The sequence below is a fragment of the Clupea harengus genome, chromosome 8 (genome assembly GCF_900700415.2).
Source record: "Clupea harengus chromosome 8, Ch_v2.0.2, whole genome shotgun sequence".
In the NCBI taxonomy this organism is placed as follows: Eukaryota; Metazoa; Chordata; class Actinopteri; order Clupeiformes; family Clupeidae; genus Clupea; species Clupea harengus.
In genome coordinates this window covers 5,459,264-5,471,763 of record NC_045159.1, presented here as the reverse complement: position 1 = coordinate 5,471,763, position 12,500 = coordinate 5,459,264, and the positions used below count along the sequence as shown (strand labels likewise).

General features: G+C 45.8%; 1 protein-coding gene and 1 long non-coding RNA gene across 3 annotated transcripts in view; both read left to right on the top strand.

Moving 5' to 3' along the window:
- zgc:175280 (cationic amino acid transporter 2 family protein) overlaps nucleotides 1-12,500 on the top strand; it is a 23,042-nt gene that overhangs the window by 6,934 nt on the left and 3,608 nt on the right. Inside the window, exons 5-9 of the mRNA XM_031571592.2 lie at nucleotides 1,089-1,245; nucleotides 2,210-2,346; nucleotides 5,343-5,565; nucleotides 5,972-6,108; nucleotides 12,200-12,302. Coding sequence (XP_031427452.1) covers nucleotides 1,089-1,245; nucleotides 2,210-2,346; nucleotides 5,343-5,565; nucleotides 5,972-6,108; nucleotides 12,200-12,302 — 757 coding nt within the window. The remainder of the gene's footprint in view (nucleotides 1-1,088; nucleotides 1,246-2,209; nucleotides 2,347-5,342; nucleotides 5,566-5,971; nucleotides 6,109-12,199; nucleotides 12,303-12,500) is intronic.
- LOC122133076 lies at nucleotides 6,376-7,630 on the top strand. 2 transcript variants are annotated; one of them, XR_006152528.1, is made up of 3 exons: nucleotides 6,376-6,648; nucleotides 6,729-6,860; nucleotides 6,950-7,630. It is a non-coding gene; the product is annotated as an uncharacterized LOC122133076 (long non-coding RNA). The 2 variants fall into 2 exon arrangements; XR_006152527.1 differs by having other exon boundaries at nucleotides 6,376-6,685.

Below are 12,500 nucleotides of genomic sequence, written 5' to 3'. Positions count from 1 at the left end.
TGGGTTTAGGGCTGTAAATAATTGAAGATGGCAGAATCACAAGGTTCTTGTAATAACGTGCCAAAGAGTCTAAACCAACTGGCACCGAAACCACACGTGATTTCCTAAATAACTAAAGGTTTTGGTGAAGGCTGCTTGTTTATGGAAGTTTATGGAAGAAAAGAGTCTTTTTGTGTGTGTGCATGTTTGTGTTAGTAATAATTAGATAGAACTGATAATATGAATAGAAAGGTGTAGAAGAGGACTCCTCTCGCCTTAGACCCCTACATCACTAAACCAACTTTAGTCTTGACCTTTGACCCCTACATCACTAAACCCACTTTAGTCTTGACCTTTGACCCCTACATCACTAAACCCGCTTTAGTCTTGACCTTTGACCCCTACATCACTAAACCCACTTTAGTCTTGACCTTTGACCCCTACATCACTAAACCCACTTTAGTCTTGACCTTTGACCCCTACATCACTAAACCCACTTTAGTCTTGACCTTTGACCCCTACAGCACTAAACCCACTTTAGTCTTGAACTTTGACCCCTACAGCACTAAACCCACTTTAGTCTTGACCTTTGACCCCTACATCACTAAACCCACTTTAGTCTTGACCTTTGACCCCTACAGCACTAAACCCACTTTAGTCTTGACCTTTGACCCCTACATCACTAAACCCACTTTTGTCTTGACCTTTGACCCCTACATCACTAAACCCACTTTTGTCTTGACCTTTGACCCCCAGATCACTAAACCCACTTTAGTCTTGACCTTTGACCCCTACATCACTAAACCCACTTTAGTCTTGACCTTTGACCCCCAGATCACTAAACCCACTTTAGTCTTGACATTTGACCCCTACATCACTAAACCCACTTTAGTCTTGAACTTTGACCCCTACAGCACTAAACCCACTTTAGTCTTGAACTTTGACCCCTACAGCACTAAACCCACTTTAGTCTTGACCTTTGACCCCTACAGCACTAAACCCACTTTTGTCTTTACCTTTGACCCCCAGATCACTAAATCCACTTTAGTCTTGACCTTTGACCCCCAGATCCCTAAACTTCAATCTTACCCCCCTCACTATTCCTCCAGGCATTCTGGCGTTCGGAGTTCGGGAGTCTGCCATAGTCAACAAGATTTTTACTGCCGTCAACATCCTGGTCTTGATCTTCGTCATCATCAGTGGCTTCATCAAGGGAGACCTGGAGAACTGGAGTCTCACGCCGGAGTTCATCTTCAACCAGACAGGGTAGGTGCCCGGGGGGGGCATGAGGGGTTATAGAGCTCACCTCAGGGTAGGCGTCCGGGGCAGGAGGGGTTATAGAGTGTTCACCTCAGGGTAGGGGTTATAGAGCTCACCTCAGGGTAGGGGTTATAGAGCTCACCTCAGGAGGGGTTATAGAGCTCACCTCAGGGTAGGGGTTATAGAGCTCACCTCAGGGTAGGGGTTATAGAGCTCACCTCAGGGTAGGGGTTATAGAGTGTTCACCGCAGGGTAGGGGTTATAGAGCTCACCTCAGGGTAGGGGTTATAGAGCTCACCTCAGGAGGGGTTATAGAGCTCACCTCAGGGTAGGGGTTATAGAGCTCACCTCAGGGTAGGGGTTATAGAGCTCACCTCAGGGTAGGGGTTATAGAGCTCACCTCAGGGTAGGGGTTATAGAGTGTTCACCTCAGGGTAGGGGTTATAGAGCTCACCTCAGGGTAGGGGTTATAGAGTTCACCTCAGGAGGGGTTATAGAGCTCACCTCAGGGTAGGGGTTATAGAGCTCACCTCAGGGGCAGGAGGGGTTATAGAGCTCACCTCAGGGTAGATGCCAGGGGCAGGAGGGGTTAAAGAGGCTGTTGAGGCTTTGGTTACTTAGAATCACAGTGAGACTTTATTGGAACAGTGTGAAGTATGTGCCCCCCCCCCCCCCAAGACCATGCGAAACAGTGTGAAGTATGCCCCCCCCCCAAGACCATGTGAAGCAGTGTGAAGTATGTGCCCCCCCCCCCCCAAGACCATGTGAAACAGTGTGAAGTATGTGCCCCCCCCCCCCCCCCAGACCATGTGAAACAGTGTGAAGTATGTGCCCCCCCCCCCCCAGGACCATGTGAGACAGTGTGAAGTATGCCCCCCCCAAGACCATGTGAAACAGTGTGAGGTATGCCCCCCCCCCCCCCCAAGACCATGTGAAACAGTGTGAAGTATGCCCCAACCCCCCCCCACAGGAACTTCAGCGACCCGACGGAGCCGGACCCCATCTACGGCACCGGGGGCTTCTTCCCGTTCGGGTTTGAGGGAACAATCGCTGGAGCAGCTACCTGCTTCTACGCCTTCGTCGGCTTTGACTGCATCGCCACCACAAGTATCTATCCTCCACTCCCCCCTCCATCCCTCCCTGCTCACACTCATAGCATCTCTCCATCTCTCCCTCCATCCCTCTCTCCCTCCATCCTCCACTCCCCCCTCCATACCTCCCTGCTCACACTCATAGCATCTCTCCATCTCTCCCTCCATCCCTCCATCTCTCCCTGCTCACACTCATAGCATCTCTCCATCTCTCCCTCCATCCCTCTCTCCCTCCATCCTCCACTCCCTCCTCCATCCCTCCCTGCTCACACTCATAGCATCTCTCCATCTCTCCCTCCATCCCTCTCTCCCTCCATCCTCCACTCCATCTCTCCCTGCTCACACTCATAGCATCTCTCCATCTCTCCCTCCATCCCTCTCTCCCTCCATCCTCCTGTTTTGTTTATGGTCTTCTCATCTCTTTAACTGTCTGCCCCTCTGCTTCCCATCTCCTCTCAGGGGAATGTTGTGTGTTTTTCTTTCTGTCTTTTAGAAGAACTTAAGACTCCCTCCATCTTCCAGTGTGTTGTCTGTCTCTGGTTTATCCTCTCTCTCTCTCTCGCTATCTCTATCTGTCTCTGGTTTATCTTCTCTCTCTCTCTCTATCTGTCTGTCTCTGGTTTATCTTCTCTCTCTCTCTCTTTGTCTGTCTCTAGTTTATCTTCTCTTTCTCTCTCTCTCTGTCTGTCTCTGGTTTATTTTCTCTCTCTCTCTCTATCTCTCTTTTTCTGTCTCTGGTTTATCTTCTCTCTCTCTCTCTTTGTCTGTCTCTAGTTTATCTTCTCTTTCTCTCTCTCTCTCTCTCTGTCTGTCTCTGGTTTATCTTCTCTCTCTCTGTCTCTCTCTCTCTATCTGTCTCTGGTTTATCTTCTCTCTCTGTCTCTCTCTCTATCTCTCTTTGTCTGTCTCTGGTTTATCTTCTCTTTCAAATTCAAATTCAAATTAAAATTCAAAAAAGGCTTTATTGGCATGACTGCATACAATACAACGTTGCCAAAGCATGTTTACATAAAATGTACAGGCACAATAAACATAAATAAATAAAAAACAAACAATAAGTTATAGGTGGTAACAATGTGGTATAGAAACATATAACAGGTTCATTGTTAATTATTAAACATTAAATATTAGTTATCTGGGACAGGGGGTTCATGTTATTGTGGAGCTCATGACAGGCTGATACATATTTTGCTGCCAGTCTGCAGCAGTCCTTCCTCTCTCCCAGTAGAACTGAGAGTCTGTCCAGATCATTTAGATGTTGGAATTCTGGGAATATTTGTGTTATTTTGTCAAAATAATAGTCTCTAAGACTTTGGTTATGGTTGCAGTAAATCAGGAAGTGTAGCTCCGTCTCTACTGTTCCCTGGTTACAGAAGGAGCACAGCCTCTCCTCTCTGGGTAGCCAGGTCTGTCTGTGTCGGCCGACTTCTACTGCCAGGTTGTGCTCACTCAGTCTGTATTTAGTTAAAGTTTTCCTCATTTTTTTATCAGACACTGTGGTCAGGTAATTTGCCACGGTGTACTGTCTGTTTAGTGATACATATGTTTCTAATTTGTTCTGGGATTTTGTTAGTTTTGCCCAGTGATCTCTATATTTTTCTTTTTCTTTCATAATGATTTGGTTGGGTCTGATTATCTGAGATCTTGAGTTTTGAGGCTGAGGTCGTCGTTGTGTAATGACCTGGGTGGGTGATGGTTCACCCAGCCTCAGGACAAGTAAGCAGAGGGGACTCCTTTGTGGGTTCAACTCCTGGCAGCATAGGGCTTTGTAGGAAAAGGAGAGTGGGTCACTTGTTTTAATATGATTCCAGAAATTTTGGGCTCGATTTTGGATCTTTAATATTAGAGGGTATTGGCCTAATTCAGCTCTACATGCAGAGTTGGGAGCTTTTCTCTGCACTTGGAGGATACTCTTGCAGAACTGTGTATGTAGTATTTCAATTGCGTGTTTGTCCCATTTTGTCCAATCTTTCTCTCTCTCTCTCTCTCTGTCTGTCTCTGGTTTATCTTCTCTCTCTCTCTCTCTCTCTCTCTGTCTGTCTCTGGTTTATCTTCTCTCTCTCTCTCTTTGTCTGTCTCTGGTTTATCTTCTCTTTCTCTCTCTCTCTCTTTGTCTGTCTCTGGTTTATCTTCTCTTTCTCTCTCTTTGTCTGTCTCTGGTTTATCTTCTCTTTCTCTCTCTGTCTCTCTCTCTTTGTCTGTCTCTGGTTTATCTTCTCTTTCTCTCTCTCTGTCTATCTCTCTTTGTCTGTCTCTGGTTTATCTTCTCTTTCTCTCTCTTTGTCTGTCTCTGGTTTATCTTCTCTTTCTCTCTCTGTCTCTCTCTCTTTGTCTGTCTCTGGTTTATCTTCTCTTTCTCTCTCTCTGTCTCTCTCTCTTTGTCTGTCTCTGGTTTATCTTCTCTTTCTCTCTCTCTGTCTATCTCTCTTTGTCTGTCTCTGGTTTATCTTCTCTCTCTCTCTCTCTGTCTGTCTCTGGTTTATCTTCTCTCTCTCTCTCTCTCTCTCTCTCTCTCTCTGTCTGTCTCTGGTTTATCTTCTCTCTCTCTCTCTTTGTCTGTCTCTGGTTTATCTTCTCTCTCTCTCTCTCTCTCTCTGTCTGTCTCTGGTTTATCTTCTCTCTCTCTCTCTTTGTCTGTCTCTGGTTTATCTTCTCTTTCTCTCTCTCTCTCTTTGTCTGTCTCTGGTTTATCTTCTCTTTCTCTCTCTTTGTCTGTCTCTGGTTTATCTTCTCTTTCTCTCTCTGTCTCTCTCTCTTTGTCTGTCTCTGGTTTATCTTCTCTTTCTCTCTCTCTGTCTATCTCTCTTTGTCTGTCTCTGGTTTATCTTCTCTCTCTCTCTCTCTGTCTGTCTCTGGTTTATCTTCTCTCTCTCTCTTTCTGTCTCTGGTTAATCTTCTCTCTCTCTCTCTGTCTCTCTCTCTCTCTGGTTTATCTTCTCTCTCTCTCTCTCTCTCTCTGTCTCTGGTTAATCTTCTCTCTCTGTCTGTCTGTCTGTCTGGTGTCTCCCTCAGGCGAGGAGGTGAAGGATCCCCAGAAGTCCATCCCGGTGGGCATCGTGGCGTCTCTGCTCATCTGTTTCCTGGCGTACTTCGGCGTGTCTGCGGCGCTGACGCTCATGATGCCGTACTTCCTGCTGAGCATTCAGAGCCCGCTGCCGGTGGCGTTCACCTACGTGGGCTGGAATCCCGCCAAGTATGTGGTGGCCGTGGGCTCGCTCTGCGCCCTCTCCACCAGGTGAGACACCAGGTGTAGTATGTAGTATGTAGTATGTAGTATGTATGTAAGTATGTGGTGGCCGTGGGCTCCCTGTGCGCCCTCTCCACCAGGTGGGTGGGCTCTCCCTTTACCTAACTGAGACACCAGGTGTAGTATGTAGTATGTAGTATGTAGTATGTAGTATGTAGTATGTGGTGGCCGTGGGCTCCCTGTGCGCCCTCTCCACCAGGTGGGTGGGATCTCCCGCTACTCTACAAACACCAATCACTTTACTCAGACACATTTACTAAGGATGTTTGTGTGTCTGTGTGTTCTGAACATGTGTGTTCATGTCTGAGTGTGCGTGTGTGTTTGTGTATGTGTGTGCTTGTTTGCACGTGTGTGTGTGTGTGCGTGTGTGTGTGTGTGCATGTTTGCATTGCAGCCTTCTGGGTTCTATGTTCCCCATGCCGCGGGTTCTGTTTGCCATGGCTCGAGACGGACTCCTCTTCAAGCCTCTGAGCAACATGAGCGCCCGGCAGAGTCCCGTCATCGCTACCCTCTCCTCAGGAGCTGTCGCTGGTGAGAACCTGCCTCTCTATCTGTCTGTGTATCTGTGTAACGGAGTTGAAAAATCCGTTTAACAATATAATGTATATATAATGCATAACGTCAGTCCTCAGTTTGACCACCGTCACACTGATCCAGGTCACGGCACCAGTGTGACGGTGGTCAAACTGAGGACTGACGAATACTGCAACTGCTTAGTTCTTTTTATTCCTGTTCATGCAAATATCACAATTGGTACACAGCATCGTTGACAGGCAAACTTTTTCTGTCTAGTAACGGCAACAGTACACACATATAAACTGCCGACCTGCAGTACACCACAGCTCCAGAGGTGGCTCCAAAACACCAACATTATTTTATCTAGGGTTAGCTAGTTTAGCACATGTTATTATTATATCTAGGGTTAGCTAGGTTAGCACATGTTATTATTATATCTAGGGTTAGCTAGGTTAGGGTTAGCTAGGTTAGCACATGTTATTTTTATATCTAGGGTTAGCTAGGTTAGGGTTAGCACATGTTATTATTATATCTAGGGTTAGCTAGGCTAGCTAGGTTAGCACATGTTATTATTATATCTAGGGTTAGCTAGGTTAGCGTTAGCACATGCTATTATTATATCTAGGGTTAGCTAGGTTAGCACATGTTATTATTATATCTAGGGTTAGCTAGGTTAGCACATGTTATTATTATATCTAGGGTTAGCTAGGTTAGGGTTAGCTAGGTTAGCACATGTTATTTTTATATCTAGGGTTAGCTAGGTTAGGGTTAGCTAGGTTAGGGTTAGCACATGTTATTATTATATCTAGGGTTAGCTAGGTTAGCACATGTCATTATTATATCTAGGGTTAGCTAGGTTAGCACATGTTATTATTATATCTAGGGTTAGCTAGGTTAGCGTTAGCACATGCCATTATTATATCTAGAGTTAGCTAGGCTAGCTAGGTTAGCACATGTTATTATTATATCTAGGGTTAGCGTTAGCACATGTCATTATTATATCTAGAGTTAGCTCCTCACATGTTATTATTATATCTAGGGTTAGCTAGGTTAGCGTTAGCACATGCTATTATTATATCTAGGGTTAGCTAGGTTAGCACATGTTATTATTATATCTAGGGTTAGCTAGGTTAGCGTTAGCACATGCCATTATTATATCTAGAGTTAGCTAGGCTAGCTAGGTTAGCACATGTTATTATTATATCTAGGGTTAGCGTTAGCACATGTCATTATTATATCTAGAGTTAGCTCCTCACATGTTATTATTATATCTAGGGTTAGCTAGGTTAGCGTTAGCACATGTCATTATTATATCTAGAGTTAGCTAGGTTAGCACATGTTATTATTATATCTAGGGTTAGCTAGATTAGCATATGTTATTATTATATCTAGGGTTAGCTAGTTTAGCACATGTTATTATTATATCTAGGGTTAGCTAGGTTAACACATGTTATTATTATAGCTAGGGTTAGCTAGGTTAGGGTTAGCACATGTTATTATTATATCTAGGGTTAGCTAGGTTAGGGTTAGCACATGTTATTATTATATCTAGGGTTAGCTAGGTTAGCACATGTTATTATTATATCTAGGGTTAGCTAGGCTAGCTAAGTTAGCACATGTTATTATTATATCTAGGGTTAGCTAGGTTAGCATCTGTTGACCAAGCTGGCGGCGCGTGAACAACGCGAGGCTCAGCGTCTACCCAGAATCTGCAAATTAGTAGTTTTCTGCCTGTTAATCTCGAGTCTGTTCACTCAGAACAGTCTTGCCTTTACCTCATACACCCGTCAGCAACTTTTGGACATCGGATCTTGCGATTTCGACAACTTTATCGACAGTCACCGGCTCATTCCAGAGATCACCAAAACAGCGGTGGCTACCAACCCGGCTACGCCGACCGGAAGTGCTCACAGGCGGCGTCGAGACCGTAAACAAAGGCGGGGGAAGCGAGGAGGGCTACGAGCTAGGCTAAAGCTAACTCCTCACCGGCTATCTCTACCCAGCCTTTTCTTCGCCAATGTTCGGTCTCTGGCGAATAAAATGGATGAACTGCGGCTGCGGATCACCACTAACAAACGGATCATGGACTGCAACGTCATGATTTTTACAGAAACATGGCTCAACAGCGGCGTCCCTGATAGCGCCATCGAGCTAGCGGGGCGCTACATCCTCCGGGCGGATAGAACAGCAGAGGACTCCGGTAAGACCAGAGGCGGTGGACTATGCATCTATGTTAACAAAGACTGGTGTACGGACACTGTTATCATCGAGAGTCACTGCTCTGCTAACATTGAGTACCTCATGGTTAAGTGTAGACCGTTCTATCTGCCTAGAGAGTTTACATCAACTGCTGTGACTGCAGCTTATATCCCCCTGGATGCTAACGCTAAGCTGGCAATGAAGGAATTGCATGCTGCCATTAGCAAGCAACAAACTTTACATCCGGAGGCAGCCTTTATTGTTGCGGGTGACTTTAATCACTCCAACCTGAAGACTGTACTCCCCAAATTTCACCAGCAGGTCTCCTGTCCCACGAGAGGAGACAAGACTTTGGACCATGTCTATACTAACATGGCTGATGCTTACAAAGCTGTCCCCCTCCCCCACCTAGGTCAGTCTGACCACCTCTCTTTGTTTCTTCTCCCGAAATACACACCACTCATCAAACGTGTGAAACCCACAGTGAGGACAGTTAAAGTGTGGCCAGAGGGAGCAGACTCTGCACTACAGCACCGGTTTGGACACACAGACTGGAGTGTGTTTGCCACCCAGGCCACACTGGACTCCCACACGGACATCAACGTCTATGCCTCATCTGTACTGGACTTTATCAACACCAACATCAACAGTGTCACCACCCTCAAACAAATCACCACTTTCCCTAATCAGAAGCCATGGATGAACAGGGAGGTCCGCCTTTTGCTGAAGGCACACGATATTGCTTTCAGATCAGGTGACACCCAGGCCTACAGTTCATCCAGGGCCGACCTGAAGAGGGGCATCAAAAAGGCCAAGCACAGCTACAAACTCAAGATTGAAGAGCACTTCAATAACAACTCTGACCCCCGACGCATGTGGCAAGGCATCCAGGCCATAACGGACTATAAACCCACCAACACCTCCCCCCAAACCGGCGAAGCATCACTCCCTGATGAGCTTAACAGCTTTTATGCACGATTCGATAGGGACAACCAGGAGGCGGCCATCAAGGCTGCACTCACTACAGACAACCAGCCCCTCACACTCTCCTCCACCGACGTGTGTGCTGCACTGAGCAGGACTAATGCACGAAAGGCTGCTGGCCCTGATGGCATCCCTGGACGGGTGCTCAGGGCCTGTGCTGGGCAGCTGACTGAGGTCTTGACTGACTTATTCAACCTGTCACAGGCCCAAGCAGCTGTCCCCACGTGCTTCAAGACCACCTCCATCGTGCCGGTGCCAAAGCACTCCAAAGCAGCGAGCCTTAATGACTTTCGCCCAGTTGCACTCACTTCAACCATCATGAAGTGCTTCGAGAGGCTGGTCCTGGCTCATCTTAAAACATGCCTACCACCCACACTGGACCCCCTCCAATTCGCCTACCGCCAGAACAGGAGCACGGAGGATGCCATCACCACGGCACTACACTCCGCCCTTTCCCATCTAGACAACAGTAACACATATGCGAGACTGTTGTTCATAGACTTCAGCTCTGCATTTAACACCATAATCCCCTCCAAACTGATCACTAAATTCAGTGATCTAGGCATCAACACCTCCCTCAGAAACTGGATTCTGGACTTCCTAACCAACAGACCCCAGTCTGTCAGGTTAGACAACAACACCTCCTCAACCCTCATCCTGAACACTGGTGTCCCACAGGGCTGCGTGGTGAGCCCTCTCCTCTACTCCCTCTTCACCCACGACTGCACAGCTGTACATGGTTCTAATACCATTGTAAAGTTTGCAGACGACACAACGGTGATTGGCCTCATCAGCAACAACGATGAGTCGGCCTACAGGGAGGAGGTTCAGCACCTGGCAGAGTGGTGTGCCAATAACAACCTGGCACTCAACACCAAGAAGACCAAGGAGCTCATTGTGGACTTCAGGAGGACCAAAGGTGGCGCACACCCCCCGATCAGTATCAACGGGACGGAGGTGGAGCGTGTCGCCAGCTTTAAATTCCTGGGTGTCCACATCTCCGAGGACCTCTCTTGGACCCTCAACACCTCAACCATAGTCAAGAAGGCTCACCAACGTCTCTTCTTCCTGAGGAGATTGAAGAAGGCCCATCTGTCTCCTCAGATTCTGGTGAACTTCTACCGCTGCACCATTGAGAGCATCTGGTTTGGCAGCTGCTCTGTTGCGGACCGCAAAACACTCCAGATAGTGAAAACTGCCCAACGCATCACTGGCTCCCCACTCCCCACCATCGATGCTGTCCAGCGCAAGAGATGTCTGCGGAAGGCGCGCAGCATCGAGAAGGACAGCTCCCATCCCAACCACAGACTGTTTGCCCTCCTCCCCTCAGGGAGGCGCTACAGGGCCCTCCGTTCCCGGACCAGCAGGCTCAGGAACAGTTTCTTCCCTGCGGCTGTCACCCTGTTGAACTCTGCACCACGGTGATAGTTCCCCTGGCTACCCCCTCACACTCCTTCCTGTATTCCCCTCTCTACCCTGGCTTGACTGCCACACACCTACCTCCAGCTACTGAACATTTGCACTAAATTGTTCATTGTATATATCTATTTATGTTAAACTGTTGTCATCCATATTCATCGTACTTATATCTTATCATGTCTCCTACCTCATTTATAACTTTATAACCTCTACTGCCACCTTCACCTGTACTTCACCTGCACTTTACATATATCTATATCACATCTGCACTAATCACCTTTATTGCTGCTCATATTCTTACTGCTCATACCACTTATATCTTATGTCATACTGTATATACCATATTTATCTATATTTATATTACCATTTGCACATACTCTGCACTCTTCTACTTTGCACTTCTGGTTAGATGCTAACTGCATTTCGTTGCCTCAGTACCTGTACTCTGTGCAATGACAATAAAGTTGAATCTAATCTAATCTAATCTAAAACATGTTATTATTATATCTAGGGTTAGCTAGGTTAGCGTTAGCACATGTTATTATTATATCTAGGGTTAGCTAGGTTAGCACATGTTATTATTATATCTAGGGTTAGCTAGGTTAGCGTTAGCACATGTCATTATTATATCTAGGGTTAGCTCCTCACATGTTATTATGTCATAGTTAACTCAAAATGAATAGCGATTAATCGCTAATTTTTATCTATTCTAAATGTCTCTTCGTTTATTATTTTTTTTTCCATCATTTTATTTTTATTTTAATGCCCTTATCAACATGGAAAAGTGGATTGGCTTGCTTTATGCAAATGTTTTATTTTATTGAAAACCAACATTGCCAAACAGGGCGGTACAAAATAAAATTATAAAATGCACATTTCAGGTAAACAAGGACTCAGCCTATAGTGCAGTTAAACCATGGCTTAATATTTTCTTTTTTTCAAGTTTGCTGGGAACATAGCAGTCAGGCCTCTTATTTCAGAAACAATGAACCGTAACAGTTAGGTTACCAATAAAAGGTAAGCCTACTACTTCTTTGCTTTCAGCCAGCTGCCTGTTGACATTTTCAGACAACAGTGAAGCTCACTTCTTTTGCACAACACAACTTTTAAAAGTAAACTTTCCATTCAGAAGCTTTTAATCATTCATTTCGCCGTATCGCGCTCACCATTCACTCAAACCGTAACGTTAGCCTACTACACAGTTTGCGAGGTGAAAAAGAATGTTAATCTAAAAAAACAAAATAAATAATAATTCGCGTTAATCTCGCGATAAAAAAATTAACGGCGTTAAAATGAGTTTGTGTTAACGCCGTTAATAACGCGTTAAACTGACAGCACTAGTTATTATTATATCTAGGGTTAGCACATGTTATTGTTATATCTAGGGTTAGCTAGGTTAGCGTTAGCACATGTTATTATTATATCTAGGGTTAGCTCCTCACATGTTATTTAGCTGAAGTTGCCAAAGGCCCTGAGTGGGATTAACCTGTTTCCTGGCCTACAGCTGTCATGGCCCTGCTCTTTGACCTGAAGGCGCTGGTGGACATGATGTCCATTGGAACTCTCTTTGCCTACACTCTGGTGGCCGTCTGCATTCTCATCCTGCGGTGAGGACACTCATCTAGGACACTCACCCTAACCCTAGGACACTCACCTAGGACACTCACCCTAACCCAAGGACACTCAAATCAACACGAATGTTATTTATATTTATATTTACATTTACATTTAGTCATTTAGCAGACGCTTTTGTCCAAAGCGACGTACAAGGGAGAGAACAGTCAAGCTAAGAGCAATAAAAAACA